Source organism: Procambarus clarkii, chromosome 60 (genome assembly GCF_040958095.1).
Source record: "Procambarus clarkii isolate CNS0578487 chromosome 60, FALCON_Pclarkii_2.0, whole genome shotgun sequence".
NCBI lineage: Eukaryota > Metazoa > Arthropoda > Malacostraca > Decapoda > Cambaridae > Procambarus > Procambarus clarkii.
In genome coordinates, this window is record NC_091209.1 from 11,878,071 (window position 1) to 11,896,807 (window position 18,737).

The 18,737-nt window shown below is 39.7% G+C and overlaps 2 protein-coding genes and 1 long non-coding RNA gene across 3 annotated transcripts in view; 2 read left to right on the forward strand and 1 right to left on the reverse strand.

Moving 5' to 3' along the window:
* The window catches only part of LOC123766870 (GTPase RhebL1), a 38,437-nt gene extending 32,803 nt beyond the window's left edge, over positions 1 to 5,634 (forward strand). Inside the window, exons 5-7 of the mRNA XM_069307502.1 lie at positions 115 to 144; positions 3,562 to 3,710; positions 4,677 to 5,634. Of these exons, the coding sequence (XP_069163603.1) occupies positions 115 to 144; positions 3,562 to 3,667 (136 nt within the window). The 3' untranslated portion in view covers positions 3,668 to 3,710; positions 4,677 to 5,634. The remainder of the gene's footprint in view (positions 1 to 114; positions 145 to 3,561; positions 3,711 to 4,676) is intronic.
* Positions 5,635 to 8,513: 2,879 nt separating this feature from the next.
* Positions 8,514 to 14,366, forward strand: LOC123766869 (uncharacterized). Its single transcript, XR_006773876.2, has 2 exons — positions 8,514 to 13,103; positions 13,137 to 14,366. It is a non-coding gene; the product is annotated as an uncharacterized lncRNA (long non-coding RNA).
* A 1,121-nt stretch (positions 14,367 to 15,487) lies between these two features.
* Positions 15,488 to 18,737, reverse strand: part of LOC123766868 (carbohydrate sulfotransferase 11) — a 12,601-nt gene continuing 9,351 nt past the window's right edge. Inside the window, exon 6 of the mRNA XM_045756308.2 lies at positions 15,488 to 16,256. Within this exon, the coding sequence (XP_045612264.2) occupies positions 16,089 to 16,256 (168 nt within the window). The 3' untranslated portion in view covers positions 15,488 to 16,088. The remainder of the gene's footprint in view (positions 16,257 to 18,737) is intronic.

Here is an 18,737-nt window from a genome sequence, read left to right on the forward strand (position 1 = left end):
TCTGTAACAAATTGGGCCAAATTGTGTTGATAACAGCTGTCTCCTGTGTTTATGATTTTGTCTAAAGATTAACTATTTTTTAACAGTAGCTTGCAACTCCTCCTTTGTCATTAGGTCTACAGTTAAGGACGGCTGTGTGTCCAGGTATGTTCGCTAAACTACTTAATTACCTTGTTAACTATCATCAAATTATAGATATATCATAATTATGGCCTAGAGCTGAGAGTGTTAAGCTAATTAGAAGAGGTTTGCATAATACAATATTGAATATATATAATGTTGTTGAGTTCATTATTGTTAATGAAGATATATTTTACTGATGCCTTCAGTTGCATATTAATTTAGAATAAGAAATTTGAGTTATTTGTTTTATTTAAAAAAAATTACATGGCAATGCATTTTCATTAATATATAATTACAGGCATATAATCCTTTGTTCCAAGATACATTACATGAATTATCCAACCAATTCATATTAAATAAATGAGGCTTAATAAGGAGTCCAGGACGTGTTAATAGGGAGTCCAGGACGTGTTAATAGGGAGTCCAGGACGGGTTAATAGGGAGTCCAGGACAGGTTAATAGGGAGTCCAGGACGGGTTAATAGGGAGTCCAGGACAGGTTAATAGGGAGTCCAGGACGGGTTAATAGGGAGTCCAGGACGGCTTAATAGGGAGTCCAGGACGGGTTAATAGGGAGTCCAGGACGGGTTAATAGGGAGTCCAGGACAGGTTAATAGGGAGTCCAGGACGGCTTAATAGGGAGTCCAGGACGGGTTAATAGGGAGTCCAGGACAGGTTAATAGGGAGTCCAGGACGGGTTAATAGGGAGTCCAGGACAGGTTAATAGGGAGTCCAGGACAGGTTAATAGGGAGTCCAGGACGGCTTAATAGGGAGTCCAGGACGGGTTAATAGGGAGTCCTGGACGGGTTAATAGGGAGTCCAGGACGTGTTAATAGGGAGTCCAGGACGGGTTAATAGGGAGTCCAGGACGGGTTAATAGGGAGTCCGGGACGGGTTAATAGGGAGTCCAGGTCGGGTGGAAACATCGTCACTTGGTTATTAGTTTCCAGCGACGTTGTTGTACTGTATTCTCTGCAAGATACAGTGTTATCTTATCAGTGTAACTACTAACTACAGTATTGCATACAGACGTTGACACCGACACGGAAGTTAGGCACACTGTAGTCTCAAGAAGACGAGAAAATGTAGCGGCTGTTTGATGGGTAGGCAATCAGCATTTTGAGTTGTGCCTATGGATAGACCCGCGGGTTGAGAGGGGAATGAAAATAGTGAGGTATGGGAAAGCGTCTTAGGTTTCAATAGTTTACCAAATAACGCCTGTTAAAGAAAATGGTATTCGTTTTCTTTATGATGTTAATATTTAGGGGTAACTCACCAAACGTTTAAATGTCTCTTAACCCATGCTCAACACGGGAGACATCTCCCGTCAGGTAGGGTGCAGTCGCACCTCCACAGATCTCCAGTATCATCTATTGATACTGGTAATGGCTCATAAGGGCCACCACTTACGGGCTATTCATGCCCGTGCCACCTTTTGGCTGCCTTAATCTTCATCAATCTTCATCGAATGCCCAAACGCGTCTCCAAATGTCCCTGTTGGTACACCTGAGTGCCTAGTTCATGTACTTTTTATGTTTTGATGTGCAATTTGGCTATAGGTCCTCATATACTTATGGCATGATTAATCCTCCTCAGTATGTAAAGGAGAGCCTGTAGTCTCTTAGATACTAGAGGCGAGGCCAGTGCTCACGATCAGTTATGTTATCATTCATATAATTCAGTGCCGGGGGACAGGAAGCCAGAGTGTATTCATACACGTTAGGCATTTATCTACGACCCCCCCCCCCCAATCATGGTCGAATTACTGACCCCGCCCAGGATGCAACCCAACAACTATTAGGTGAAAAGAAATGTGCCTAACTATTTCTGTCCTGCCCGGGATTCGAACCCGGAATTCGACTGTACTACCGGGACCCTAATTATAATTAAGGTCAGCACTGGATGGGTGACCACGTGAAATGTCTCGTCAGAAACAGCCAGAAGTTCTCGGGTTCAATTCCTGCGGAAAAACGGAAGCGGTTGGGTAATGTTTCCTTTCACCTGATGCACCTGTTTGCCTAGCAGTAAATAGGTACCCGAGAGCTACAAAATTGTTGAAACTGAGCATGGATCCATAACTGTGTCGCCTCTCTTTATCCAGCAGTTATTGGGGACCTGGTTGTAAACAGATTGGCGTGTAGTGTTCCAGGGAAAACTAGAAGGGCAAAGTTTAAGATGAGTTATGGGATAGGAAATCCCAAATTCACTGTACACCGTCACACAATCCACCGTCACAGTTACACAGTACATATTTACACGGTCCACCGACGCATAGTACAATCAACATACACCGTAGACACTGCCACATAGTTCACGGTCTCATAAGTATTTTTTACATTCAAATTTCGCAATTTCAACACTGTGTAGTTGATACCTGGCAACTCTTATTATCTCCAAAGCTCAGAATTCTACTTAATTTCATCTACCCCAACTCTCTGGTCTTGGAAATCAACAAACCCTAATCCAATTTAGGATTACCCCCTCCCCCCCCCCCTAGTCCCTAATGTTCTAATGAATCTCTCGTGAGTCACACCATCAAAGACTCTTGCTTTAAGTCGAGATAAAGAATGTCGTAATCTTCTCCTCCTCTGTCAACTGTTTGAAATATACTAATTAAGACCGAGAGTGAATTAAACACGGGCGGCCATGACTAAAACCATGTTGTGAATTCAATAGTTTTTAAATATGTTGAAGTATCCGTCATGTTTAAGAAAGTGGGATACTTCACTTTCTTTGATTAATGTTCAAATACCTTTCATGGCAGTTATTTTAACAGTTGACACGATTATGGTGTATGGTTATCTTGAGATGATTTCGGGGCTTTAGTGTCCCCGCGGCCCGGTCCTCGACCAGGCCTCCACCCCCAGGAAGCAGCCCGTGACAGCTGACTAACACCCAGGTACCTATTTTACTGCTAGGTAACAGGGGCATAGGGTGAAAGAAACTCTATGGTGGTAGCACTATTTAATCTCTGACCTGTTCTCTGAAAAATATAGCAGCTGTAACTATTATAAGTGAAGTGTTCACAAAAAAAATTATATTGAACCTGAAAAGATCCGTGTTTTGTGATATTCATTTTTACAAGGGTCGAGAAAAATGGCATCAACTAAATCAAATTTGTTTAGACGTTGTATAGTACATATATGTATTAAATTAGGCCTAATCTAGCATATGTTAAGCCTAGGGTTGCTTATTTAGGCTTAGGACAAGCTGGGTTAGATGGTTAGCTAGGCCGTTTCAATTATTTATAATGTCCTTTAGAATTCCTACGATACAAACAGTGGACTTTCTTTGAAGACAACAGCACATATTTTGTACATCCCAACCATAGTAGCTACAGCTGCTGTCATTCTTGGAAACCACGTTGTGTATATCATACATTTAAGAACGTTATTCTAAACTTTTATCCTAAACTAATGATGGTATTCTCCCCAGTAGGAACCGCAGCCTAATGCGCGCCTCCATGAAGGCCAAGCGCGTCATCAACAGGATCATGGGTAAAACAGAAGCAAAATACAAGAATTGCGAGGACTTCCAGAGCTAGGGGTGCTGAGGCGGTGGTGGACGAACTCCCGCACCTCCTTCAGGTAGGTTCTACCTGAAGGCACCTACCTTCAGGTTAGGTAGGAGGTGAAGAGCCTCCTGCCTCTTCATCCTCTCTCGTCTCATATTTTGTGTGTTGGTTTGAGTTATAACATCAATCCTCCGAATAGTCAGTACGTTTTAATACTAAATGTAATAAGTATAATCCTGACTATCGGCATAGTACATAAATACACTAATCGCCAGCATCGCATCAAAATATTGTGAATATTAGAGTTTACCTGAAAAGTTGTATAGAAAACCACGACTTAACCTAACCTTGGGAGTGTTGGAGGACACACATGTAAATAGCATTTATTGCTTCTTAATTACAATGAGTACTTAACCTATAGCTATATTGATATTACAATTTTATAAAGCTAATAAAACAAAACTAAAGTCTTTCAATAAATTATAAAGTAACTCAAGATATTTTCAATTTTTTATGAAATCTCTATTGTTTAATAAAACTGAAAAAGAAATTCTTTATATTTAAAACTTACCTGACCACGAAAACTTCAACCTAAGAATTGTGCGCGTATTTACAGAAAATGAGGTGAATATATGGGGAAGTAAATGTAACAGCACAATTAAGTGTATTTATGTACTATGGAGACAGTCAGGAATGTACTTTTTACGTTTAGTATTAAAACGTACTGTCTATCCGTAGGAAGGGTTGGGTTATAGAGTAAATCCGTGTGTGTATGTTATATTTACTTTATTTGGAGAACTGACAAATCCTTTTCATTTGTTTCAATGGGCCAATGGCATAGGTTCCAGTCAGAGGAATACCAACTAGTCCTTAAAACTTACGAAAGCATCAGTGTTAAACTATTATTTATTTATTCTGACTGTCGATAATTTGTGCTTATCATAAGGAAACAATGTAAATATCCTTATTATCAAGAAATGTGCATTAATGTTTTCAAGAACTAACACCATCACTTCACGAGGGATTTCAATGTCAACAGGAACAGAAGACCCCAGACGAGGGGTCACCAGGGGTCACCAGGAGGTCAGCAGCCACCTTCACCTTGCTACACTTGGGGAAGCGAGTCACCTCTTTCATCATGTTATCAGCGTCGTCTGTTGCCTCGCTGGCATAAGTTACTTGGCTGCTACAAGGACAATGGCGGTGATCTGATCAACAGGTGACATCTGACCGTCGGCTGTTACCAAGGAACATGTCTTGTCTAAGGATTAACAATTGCCCAATCATCACCGCTCACCTAGTCTCTGTAAAACATTCGCTTCTGTTTCTTCCATCTATTTGTAAGTAAATTTCACACCGTTTTCATACATACAAAAATCCCTGTGATTATAGTAAACTGTTGGGTTTATTAATGCATTTTCAGATTTCTGCTCTGGGAAGTAAATTCTAGGCTATTAGATATAATTGAAAATTTTGGAAAGTGTACATATTTTTGATGACAATAGCTGCTAATCGTAGACATACACGAGTGGCCTGGCCATAATCAAGAGCAATAAACACAATTCCTCCATATTTTCGACTTATAGTTGCCCAAAGAGAGAGAGGAAGACTTGTAGAAATATTGACCCTTAACATAAGATGATATCTACCTGTTCTTAAATGTATGTTGAAAACCTTGGTTTGGGCTGCGCCGTAGCATCTGGGCCCCCTTTATACTGTTCTTCACTCAACACATATCCAGTTGTACTTATCCCATGACCTAATAAGCTGGTAGATCACCTTATTCATGTTCTTGAATTAACCGAGAGATCTATTAGGCTGCTGGAATTGCTCTGTAAGTTGTTATAAATGACTGCTCATTGGTGCTAAACGTTACAACTACACATTAAGTTACATATTATACATATTAAGCAACATATTGAGGTGCATATTGGAAGCCTGTAATTTTATTTGAATTCCATGCACGTCATATATATATATATATATATATATATATATATATATATATATATATATATATATATATATATATATATATATATATATATATATATATATATATAAACAAAACATTATAATATTGAAGCAAATACCCAAATATCAAATACCTGATATTTGAGCAAAAGCTCAAATATCATATGTTCATATGTCAGATATACTAAATAATGATTTCAAATACGACGAAACAATTCTGTAGATATTAGACTCCGTAATTGACATAAGAAGCTTCAGAAGTCATTTCTCCTCTAAAACAAAATAAAATAATAATGTCATTATCTTCACCTAATATTATTACTTCGAAAACCCCGCAAAGCCTGAAATAAAAATATATTTTCACTTCACATTGTTTTTAGATGCCATTTAAAAATCTATGAAGCCCTTTTCCGCAGGACAAGGCAGCCTCAACAATCATATCACGTGTCTCTCTCTCCACGTAAACACAGGATAATACATGGTACTTTCTAATTATTTGTGTAGTTCTTGACTTTCCCGTAGCATAAGACCCCTTTGATGAACATAGACAGCTGTATGAACGCTGGTGTAATAAATATCAAAACATATCCACATCAAATAATGATACGAAACTGTACCAGAAGTCTCTGTATCATGATAAGTTTGTAATCAACCAAAGGAAAACAATTTCAAATTAAAATTTCTGAGAATTAACATGAAGTCGATAAGGTGTTTTTTTTAAGTGATTTGATCAAGCCGATTGGATAATAGCCTTCATCCTTAATTGTTTAATGGTGACTAAAAGTCCCAAGAGTGAGAGGCAGAGTGCCATGCTTGGCACCGGAGAGACGGCAGATGTATACAGGGGTGCCATACACTAGTGTCTTGGCATCTGGGGCAGACAGCAGACGTATACATTAAACACAATTGAGGGCTTCCCATATTCATTAATTAAGGATAGTATATACTTCAGATTTCTTGCTTAGGAAGTATCCTAGTGTTTAGTCTTTTGTACAGAGGCTACCTACCCTAAGTAGCAAGCCAGATGACCTCCAGTATATATTATAATATATTGTTCATGATTGTTAAGGTATTATAAGTGTTTTTGTACCCACTTTCCTCGCGTATAGAATGTTTAAATGAACAGAGGGATTTTTCTTAACCTAAGTTAGGTTAGAAAATCCCAAATGAGCCCAACACTGAATTAATTTAAATAGGCTTTACGTGAGGATGAAATCTGTCACTTACCAGTGACAAACCTGTGATCTCTTCCATGGTTAACCATCTTTCTCTCTCCCAAATAATTTCAAGTGCATTAAATCTACTTTGATTCAATGCAGTCCAGGCTATAAACTGTATCATGCATTGTTTGAATCATCTGAGTAAAACTAAGACGTTGTATTTAAAAGCCTCATGTAAAAGTTTTGCCCGGAAAATGGAAATTGGTTATACAATGGTCCTATTCTGTAATAGACTTGGGGTAAAAATGGGTATATTTAACCGGGATATTTTCTAACTTTTGTGGTGAAACTAGACTACATCAATATTAAGTAGTCTACCTTCCCAACTATAGTCTCATGCCCAGTCTAATGATATGCTATACGTCAATACTGTTTTTCACTTGTATATAGTCTACGTTCGTTATCTTAATCAAATGGTTAACCTAATGATATGTTACATCAATGCTGTGTATCACATGCCTATATATTCCTTATCTTATAGCCTTACAGTCTAATGATCTGTCACATTAATGCTGTGTATCACATGCCTATATCTTCCTCGTCTTAGCCTCACAGCCTAGTGATCTGTCACATTAATGCTGTGTATCACATGCCTATATCTTCCTCGTCTTAGCCTCACAGCCTAATGATCTGTCACATCAATGCTGTGTATCACATGCCTATATCTTCCTCGTCTTAGCCTCACAGCCTAGTGATCTGTCACATTAATGCTGTGTATCACATGCCTATATCTTCCTCGTCTTAGCCTCACAGCCTAGTGATCTGTCACATTAATGCTGTGTATCACATGCCAATATCTTCCTCGTCTTAGCCTCACAGCCTAATGATCTGTCACATTAATGCTGTGTATCACATGCCTATATCTTCCTCGTCTTAGCCTCACAGCCTAATGATCTGTCACATCAATGCTGTGTATCACACGCCTATATCTTCCTCATCTTAGCCTCACAGCCTAGTGATCTGTCACATTAATGCTGTGTATCACATGCCTATATCTTCCTCATCTTAGCCTCACAGCCTAATGATCTGTCACATCAATGCTGTGTATCACATGCCTATATCTTCCTCATCTTAGCCTCACAGCCTAGTGATCTGTCACATTAATGCTGTGTATCACATGCCTATATCTTCCTCATCTTAGCCTCACAGCCTGATGATCTGTCACATCAATGGTGTGTAATCGCGTGAATCACAATCGCCCCGAGACAAGTGGTGTTGTCTAGGTTTCTTACTCGGAGTAGCCTCACCTAAATGAGCTATTTATTGCCTAACAACGATGGGAATTTAGTCGACTTTCTACACACTTGCAGCCTTTGCTTGCTATCAAACTTATATTCTCATGCTCTTCAAAGCTTTTAATTTTTTCTGATACTGAATTAGTCCAATTAAGAGCTTAACGGTAATATATATATATATATATATATATATATATATATATATATATATATATATATATATATATATATATATATATATCACGTGTTTAATCGTGATAAACACGTGTTTAATCACGTGTTTATTTTCGTGATATACACACACACACACACATATATATATATATATATATATATATATATATATATATATATATATATATATATATATATATATATATATATATATATATATATATATATATATATATATATATATATATATATATATATATATATCAACAGAATATATACTTTTTATAACGGTAAAGTATCAGTACTAAATGTGATTATACTGAGGCCTATTTATAGATGGAACATATTTACATATCTGAAAAAAAAAAATTATGTCCGGAATTCGTCAGCTTTTTCATTGGATGGATCCGTAGTGACAGTCGGATAATTAGATGGAGCCGGTGCTTCAGCCGGATAGTGTGTCAAAGAATGTCTATAATTTAGTTAATATATTAAATGTAGTTATACATGTATTAATTACTGTATAATGTTTCCCATTTTATTTTATGGTTATTGATGATTTTTTTTTTAGAATGAATTTATAATCTGAGTTTCGTAAAATTTGATTTAATATTTGTACATTACCATAGTATATGTATATTGCTTCCCATGTCTTATATAATGTGAAATTATAAATCAGTTGCTACAAAAATGGCTTGGATTGTCTCATATTTATTTGTGAGTAAAGTATGTGCTAAAATCCTATTATATTAATCATTGACGAATTAATTCTTAATTCTTCACTTATATACGCCATAATAATACTTTATGATATAGAGATGTTTTATATGGGAGAATTGTTCTTCATCTCTGTTCTTCTGAACATTTATTGTCATAGATATGCTGCACATGTATATTTGAAACACCTGTTGTTTGATATGTATCAAATCATACAAATACCTTTAGCATATACAGTACCATGGATAATTTATTTGTAAGAGTTAATAACTCAATAAGTTATACAAATATCAACGTGGGCAAGATAATGTTACACACTAGTCAAAAGGCTAAAACTTAGCCTATTTGTTATGGTAATTTGGCCCCTGTGCTGCAGGAGGGAACCTCGTATATGGATTATGTCATGGATAGTAGGCCATAATGGGGGTGTTGTATCCCATATAGATGTAATATTTTGTCAGTTCCTCTCATAGTGGTATCTATAATAGACACAATATTACCTCTACTATTATAGCTTAAATATATAAATAGATGTAAACTAGAAGAGGTTTACATAAACCAGTATTACCCCTAGATAATATGATTATCCAAGTTACAAGTTTGGTCTAGTATCACCCTCAGGAGACAACTTCATGTTCTCGGAAGATAACAGCGAAGGTAACATTGAATACAAATGAGATAAGTTAGAAATGTTATGGGTAGTAAAGCCGGGACCCAAACTTGCCCGACACTTCCCACCTGGTATTTATAATATGTTGCACCACCTCCCGGAAAGCCTAGTATCACGGTCGTGCGAATTCCTCCATATATACCCGGTAGATATAAGTAATTCCTTTATAGACGGTAACTTAAGAGGGTAATGCCATAGAGAAACAAACATATTAACCAATTCCTGCCTTGTGTGCCCCGCTAGTCATTGTACTCCTTAACTGATCATTTTGGAAACATTCTGGAAGACGCCAACATATTGTATCAATCTTCCCGCGAGATAAACAAGACTATTAGTGAATGAGTCTTAAGTCTAAACACTCCGAAGTCAATATTTTCTTCTACCTGAGCGCTTGAATCATGACTGCTTTTTGACTGTCTAAGTCGTCGTCATTTTCACTTGTAAATAGCGAACAAACTTGTTCATTGATACAATGGACGTAATGTGTGTGTGTTGACCGCTCAATTCATAATGATATATTGGCTAGAACACAAATCTTTCTAATTTTAATGGTAGCCAAAATATGTGGAATAACTGGTGCTAATTACCTTGATACAGTCTGCTAGGAGTAAGGCCAAGATGGATCGTGTGGTGGTTATCTTGTCACAGGAGAATGTTAGCAGTTAAAGAAGGGATTTTTTGGTGAGTAGTTCAGACATGTAGGTTATATTTTGGTGGTTTTTAATTAAGAAATATTGATTGTGAAGATGGGAATGGTGTGTTTAGTTTGGGCTGTGAACTGACTTCCTACTGTTTGTTTCATGAAACTAATCTCTGATTGCTGTGATTCTCTCTCTCTCTCTCTCTCTCTCTCACTCTCTCTCTCTCTCTCTCTCTCTCTCTCTCTCTCTCTCTCTCTCTCTCTCTCTCCCTCTCTCTCTCTCTCTCCCTCGCTCTCTCGCTCTCTCTCTCTCTCTCTCTCTCTCTCTCTCTCTCTCTCTCTCTCTCTCTCTCTCTCTCTCTCTCTCTCTCTCTCTCTCTCTCTCTCTCTCTCTCTCTCTCTCTCTCTCTCCCTCTCTCTCCCTCTCTCTCCCTCTCTCTCCCTCTCTCTCCCTCTCTCTCCCTCTCTCTCCCTCGCTCTCTCGCTCTCTCGCTCTCTCGCTCTCTCTCTCTCTCTCTCTCTCTCTCTCTCTCTCTCTCTCTCTCTCTCTCTCTCTCTCTCTCTCTCTCTCTCTCTCTCTCTCTCTCTCTCTCTCTCTCTCTCTCTCTCTCTCTCTCTCTCTCTCAAGGAGGATGGTATTGTGTGGTAGTGAAGACGCTGCGTTTTATACATATAAAGTCTCAGGTTTGAACTTGTGTGATTGATGATGTAAATGCAGGAACATAGGTCTGGCTTAGTGCTACTCAAGAGCCCCTAGAGTGACTGGCCCTAACCCGGTGTAGACGATGCCGATGTAATGTGTAGGACAAGGCAGCATTTTTTAAAAAATAAGGCTATATATCAAAAATAGCAGTAGTGTTGGATAAACTAATTGTCCCCGATATACTACATATGTGTTTTATGTCCGGTGGTGTTGGGTGCGAATCATGGCGCCGTATCTCGCGTCTCTTAGGTGTAGTTTTCCCGCCATTAATATAATATATTAATATGTATGATAAGGGCAGTTTATGGAGGGGTGATAATCCTTATTTACTTATTACTTATAGCCTCATAAATTTATATGACTTTTAAAAATGGTTAATATGCATACATATTAATATAATATATTAATATGTATGATAGTTTATGGAGGGTGATAATCCTTATTTACTTATTACTTATAGCCTCATAAATTTATATGGCTTTTAAAAATGATTAATATCATACATATTAATATAATATATTAATATGTATGATAGTTTATGGAGGGTGATAATCCTTATTTACTTATTATTTATAGCCTCGTAAATTTATATGGCTTTTAAAAATGGTAGCTAGAGATGAGATGACAAGATGCCGACAGTTCAGTATTACCATGACGAGTGTGTGAATGTCAGATGTCATGAGGTGGACTTTGAAATGAGCACAGAATACTTACACAGTATTAAATTGACTATAATATAAGCTCGAATTAAAGGGTAGATGAACCACTTAGATAAATGTGGCATATCTCTGATTATATTATTTTACTCACTGTAAAACTTCTTAAATATTTTCACATCATAAGACCCAAAAACATATATATAATGTATTTTAAAGAAAGTTTTATAGTTATAAATAATTATTATTTTGTTATTATTTAAATTACTCCATTTAAATATTTTGACTCGTCATTGCTATATATAATTAATTAAGAACCAATAAGTGAAATTCGCAGCCATGAGGCTAGAGATCATTTTGATGGTTTTGCTGGGTTATGAACGTTGCTTTAGATTTTTTGTTTAATACTGTTTATTATAAAAGAATACATTCTTCGTACTGTATTTTATATACAAAAAATGTTCACATGTACTGCATGACGCTCCTGCAATGATGCCGTTTATCTTTTGAAATATTAGGGATAAACAGTGGTGAGATACTGAGAGTTCTTAACCCATAAACTGCGCAGCTGCTTAAAGGTACACATTGATGTACGCCTGGCTAGAGAAAGTTAACGAATAAAGGTGTACAAAATAATAGCTTATGGCGATTGGTGCGCAGAAGGAACTCTCAGATAGTAATTGGAACACTGGAGGAAGCCACATATAGTAATTGGAACACTGGAGGAAGCCACAGATAGTAATTGGAACACTGGAGGAAGCCACAGATAGTAATTGGAACACAGGAGAAAGCCACAGATAATAATTGGAACACTGGAGGAAGCCACAGATAGTAACTGGAACACAGGAGGAAGCCGCAGATAATAATTGAAACACAAGATGGCCTGGTCGAGGACCGGGCCGCGAGGACGCTAAGCCCCAAAACCATCTCAAGGTAAGGAAGAAGCCGCAGATAACAATTGGAACACAGGAGGAAGCCACAGATAACGACTAGATCAGTATATAAGAGTTAATGCTGAAACATATCTGGAGCAGCTGGGCAAGAGCAGACACGCTCTAGTGTCGCTAGAATGCTATAATGATGTTCATGAGGGCTACCATACTACTACTACCCCCCACCCCCTTATCCCCCACCTCTCTCTCTCCCCCTCCCCAGTTATGGAGCCCATAACGGCTTCCTGGGGGGTGGAGGCCTGGTCGAGGACCGGGCCGCGGGCACACTAAAGCCCCGAAATCAACTCAAGATAACCTCAAGATAAACCCCCCCCCTACGCCCCCCCTCCTCTTGCCCTAGCTATTGAGCATTAAATTTTGCCCCGAGGGGCGAGTTTAAGGGCAGCGCCACTCATTCTGTGAGTGGACACACCGCCATAGCAGCATGTACAACACTCCCCAATAGGAAGAAAACCCGCTGGGTTGTTCATCCTGTCACGCTAGTGAGCATGTTTCAGCATTAAGTGTTGCGTCGTAGTATACAGGTGTGCGCTCAAGCGTTGCCTCACAACATGCAGGTGTGCGCTCAAGCGTTGCCTCACAACATACAGGTGTGCGCTCAAGCGTTGTCTCTGAGAGAATAAGAATTTATTCCCATGGTTAGTTAGTTCTCTTTTTATTCAGTTATTTCCTTTTTTTGTCATATATATTATAATTATATGTATATGTCTGAGTACAATTGTGTTACCAGAATAGTACACTCTCCAGGCTCCAGCTCTTGGGCCACCAGCTGTTGGGTACTGGGGATGTTCACGTGTGAGAGTACTCTGAGGACTGAGTACTATGTGAGAGTACTCTGAGGACTGACTACTATGTGAGAGTACTCTGAGGACTGTGTCACATGTGAGAGTACTCTGAGGACTGTGTCACATGTGAGAGTACTCAGAGGACTGTGTCACATGTGAGAGTACTCTGAGGACTGTGTCACATGTGAGAGTACTCAGAGGACTGTGTCACATGTGAGAGTACTCTGAGGACTGTGTACCATGTGAGAGTACTCTGAGGACTGTGTCACGTGTGAGAGTACTCAGAGGACTGAGTACCATGTGAGAGTACTCTGAGGACTGAGTACCATGTGAGAGTACTCAGAGGACTGAGTACCATGTGAGAGTACTCTGAGGACTGTGTACCATGTGAGAGTACTCTGAGGACTGTGTCACGTGTGAGAGTACTCAGAGGACTGAGTACCATGTGAGAGTACTCTGAGGACTGAGTACCATGTGAGAGTACTCTGAGGACTGTGTCACGTGTGAGAGTACTCAGAGGACTGAGTACCATGTGAGAGTACTCTGAGGACTGAGTACCATGTGAGAGTACTCAGAGGACTGAGTACCATGTGAGAGTACTCAGAGGACTGTGTCACATGTGAGAGTACTCTGAGGACTGTGTCACATGTGAGAGTACTCAGAGGACTGTGTCACATGTGAGAGTACTCAGAGGACTGAGTACCATGCGAGAGTACTCTGAGGACTGTGTCACGTGTGAGAGTACTCAGAGAACTGTGACATATTACTCTTAAGACTGTGTACTCTAAAGACTGAGTTACATATGAGAGTGACAGTTTCAAGTCTTTTGTATTACCATATAAGTAGATTTGTATAGTTTAAGGTCTTTTTGTCTCCGGCATTTTGCTGTTGACCCTCACGTATGTTTAGACAATGTTCATTATATGGATATTTGACCTTTTCATGTTTGATATCTATGTACACTGTGATCTTTGCATGATCAGTAAAGTTTGTTATAGTTAACTGTGTCTTCTTTACGCCACAGACGCGCAGCTTGGACACAAGCTTGGTCATAAGCTTGGACTGTTCAGCTTGAACTGTTCAGCTTGAACTGTTCAGCTTGGACACAAGCTTGGTCATAAGCTTGGACTGTCCAGCTTGGACAGTTTAGCTTGTCATCAGGAAGCCATTTGTTGGACAAAACAAGCATTACATTACTGATAAGGTAGCTTTAATTAACACACACACACACACACACACACACACACACACACACACACACACACATACACACACACACACACACACACACACACACACACACACACACACACACACACACACACACACACACACACACACACACACACAAACTGAGTAGTTTTTGCCAGCCGAAAACGAGAAAGCGATGTTGAATAACCAGTTTTATATGCAAATTGAAATTCAGAGATGCCTAGTTTGTCAGCTACAACGTCAATGAGAATAAAATAAAATACTTTATTTAAAAGTATGTTCCAGGAAGTCTTTTTAATGGGAACAAGTACAGAGGTATTTACTTCATTGTATTATGCACTATGGCAGAAAATACCTGGAATATATATATATATATATATATATATATATATATATATATATATATATATATATATATATATATATATATATATATATATATGTCGTACCTAGTAGCCAGAACTCACTTCTCAGTCTACTATGTATGGCCCGATTTGCCTAATAAGCCTAGTTTTCATGAATTAATGTTTTTTCGACAACCTAACCTACCTAACCTAACCTAACCTAACGTTTTCGGCTACCTAACCTAACCTAACCTATAAAGATAGGTTAGGTTAGGTTAGGTAGGGTTGGTTAGGTTCGGTCATATATCTACGTTAATTTTAACTCCAATAAAAAAAATTGACCTCATACATAATGAAATGGGTAGCTTTATCATTTCATAAGAAAAAAATTAGAGAAAATATATTAATTCAGTAAAACTTGGCTTATTAGGCAAATCGGGCCTCGCATAGTAGGCTGAGAAGTGAGTTCTGGCTACTAGGTACGACATATATATATATATATATTATATATATATATATATATATATATATATATATATATATATATATATATATATATATATATATATATATATAGCCTCGCTTTTCTTCAGCTGATTGGCACGTTATCCCTCGCATGTATACAGCTGAAGAGAAGGTGACGCCAAGCAAATGAAGATAACATGATAACCACTCAGTGGTCAAAGATATGTGCTTCTCCTGGGGGAGAGTATCACGAGTGTTGTAGCTTACTTGCAGGTGTGAGAGACCACTCCGCGACCAGGTCCTGGACCGTCCTCCACGACCAGGTCCTGGACCGTCCTCCACGACCAGGTCCTGGACCGTCCTCCACGACCAGGTCCTGGACCGTCCTCCACGACCAGGTCCTGGACCGTCCTCCACGACCAGGTCCTGGACCGTCCTCCACGACCAGGTCCTGGACCGTCCTCCACGACCAGGTCCTGGACCGTCCTTCACGACCAGGTCCTGGACCGTCCTCCACGACCAGGTCCTGGACCGTCCTCCACGACCAGGTCCTGGACCGTCCTCCACGACCAGGTCCTGGACCGTCCTCCACGACCAGGTCCTGGACCGTCCTCCACGACCAGGTCCTGGACCGTCCTCCACGACCAGGTCCTGGACCGTCCTCCACGACCAGGTCCTGGACCGTCCTCCGCGACCAGGAGGTCTACTCGTGCGCCAGGTGGAGGTAGGCATCACTGCTGTAGCCGAACAATTCAGCATCAAGCATGTAGCGATGGTAGACGAGGCTTATCTGCTTACGGTCCAGTTGCCCGAGGTAGCGGTTGACCGCTTGTCCGGCGGGTACCCGCCCTCCTGACCGCTGCACCTCCAGCTGTCAGACACGAGTCACAGATTAGGCTTCAAAGCCGGTGAATGCACTAACCTATAAATCATAAAATGAATAATGCAACGAAATAACTTAATCCTAAGTTAGAACAGTGTATATATATATATTAGAGAAAGACTCCCTGGCCACCTCAACATAAATACACATTATATGCTTAACGGACCCTTAGGCAATCTTTGAAAGCTTTCTTAATGACTACAGTTTCTTACCCATGGAAGGATACTTGAAAAATCAAGTTAACAGGACAGGTCAGGAGTCACACCTTAACACATGTAGCTTTAAGATAAGATCCCAAACCACAAAAACACAATTTAATGTTGAACCCGACTGCAGAAAAAAAAGCCAATTGGCTTCATACTCCCCGAGGAAGGTAATACAACGGGTGTTTGACCTGAATCAAGGTCTACCTTCAACAGCGAGAACTGTATGACTTAAGGCATGTGGTGAATAAGTCATAATAACGTGACTGAAGAGAAACACAATGACGTCATCACTGATCAAAACATTACCCTCGTGAACACAATCCTGTGCTCACAACAATTTAGAACCTACAACTGCACAATAAATAACTGTGCCTCGTTTAGGTGATAAACTAGAGGTGCAAAACTATCTCATCAACAGATAAAACATATAATAATAGTGAGAGAGTAGTGTGATATAATTTCAGGAGAAACGGTGACCAAGCCTACCCACCAACATGGGGGATAGAAATAGCCTAAGCTACTCTATCCCTCTGAGATGTATTTTATTGTCTCAATAAACGTATTTGAACCCACCAGCAATACCGCTGTTGTCATCCATAACTACTGATGCTCAACAAGAGGGTTTAGGAAGCCTTGTGTGTGTGTATCTACACGAGACAAGCAGGATCCCGGATATGCGAATCTACACTAAGAAATAAAGAAGGCTGGTGGTGTTACACTAAAGATATAGATCCACTTTCCTGTTGTGTCACTAACCTGGTCATATTGCAGATTCGGTTATAATACTGGCCACAACGTCCACCAGAGGTTAGTGTTAATACCTATAGTCAGTACAGTGTGATTAATTGTTACGTTGAATTTAACTAGCTTAACTATGTCTTGGTTAATATTATATTTACTGATTAATTAAATGTTAGATAATTTAACTAATATTTGTTAACATTTGGCTATACTAGTTTAAACAACTACGTTGGTAATCATTGCTGGCTGGTAGATTAAAGCATCAGGGACAAGCTGTATTCGCAGTGTCATTACCTATTTTAGTCTGGGTAATGTTAGTTCTTTGCAACACTTAAATTTCATCATTATCAACACCCTAATGTACTCACCTAGTCGTGCTTGCCGGGGTTGAGCTACGGCTCTGTGTTCCCGCCACGCAACTGTCAATCAACTGGTGTACAGATTCCTGAAAATGTTTGTGACCTTTCCAGATTTCATCATTATCAACACCCTAATGTGTGACCTCTCCAGTGAGAGCAGCAGGTACCAGAGCATCTGTTCTCCCCCTAGCTGCAGTCCCCCTGCCGTCCCTAGCTGCTGTCCCAAGCTGCTGTCCCTCTGTCATCCCAAACTGCCGTCCCCAGCGCCCTCACCTCACTACAGGAGACGCGCCTTCCACATCAACTTCAGCTAAGCCTACATTAATCTCCTTTTATTTTATTTAGTTTTAGAGATATACAAATTATTTTATATTCATTTATTTTTGTTGTATATGTTGTATAGTATATACGATGAAGGGTAAAAGGGCGTCACAAGTATTAAATTAACAGTATACGAAACCTGTGCATCTTTCCTCAATCATGATAACATTGTTTACATTTAGTAAACAGTTTACGAGCACCGAAGCCCCACGAGGTTGTCGATAACAATAATAACCTTGGGAGTAGTGAAGTTTCCTAGCCCGTAAACTCTGCAATATATGTAAACAAAGCGGTCATAATTAGGGAAAGATGTACAGGTTTCGTCAGGGGGTGGGTAAATTTTTTTATGAATCCTGACCCAGGAAATCTGTTCACCTAGCAGTAAATAGGTACCTGGAAGTTAGACAGCTGCTACGGTCTGCTTCCTGAGGGTAACAAAAAAGGAGGCCTGGTCGATGACCGGGCCGCGGGGACGTTAAGCCCCGAAATCATCTCAAGATAACCTCAAGAGAAGAAGGTGTCAACGCCCTCCCTCACACCTCGATGTTATATTATGTAACTAGCCCACGAAGACTTATGTTCACTCACAAGATGAGTGGCGCTGCCCAATAAACTCGCCTCTCGGGGCAAAATTTAAAAAAAAATTTTTACCAACGCCCCTCCGCCACCCCCCAGAGGTACCCAGTGACCTTTGGTGTCTCTGGCCATATCACCCAAACCGGCCCCTACCTCGCCCCTCAACGCTCACCCACCCACTCATTAGTTGCGCTGCCGTCTCGGTCAATGTGCATCACCTGGGGGCAGCAGTACCTGCAACTGTAAGACTGGGGGCACCAGTACCT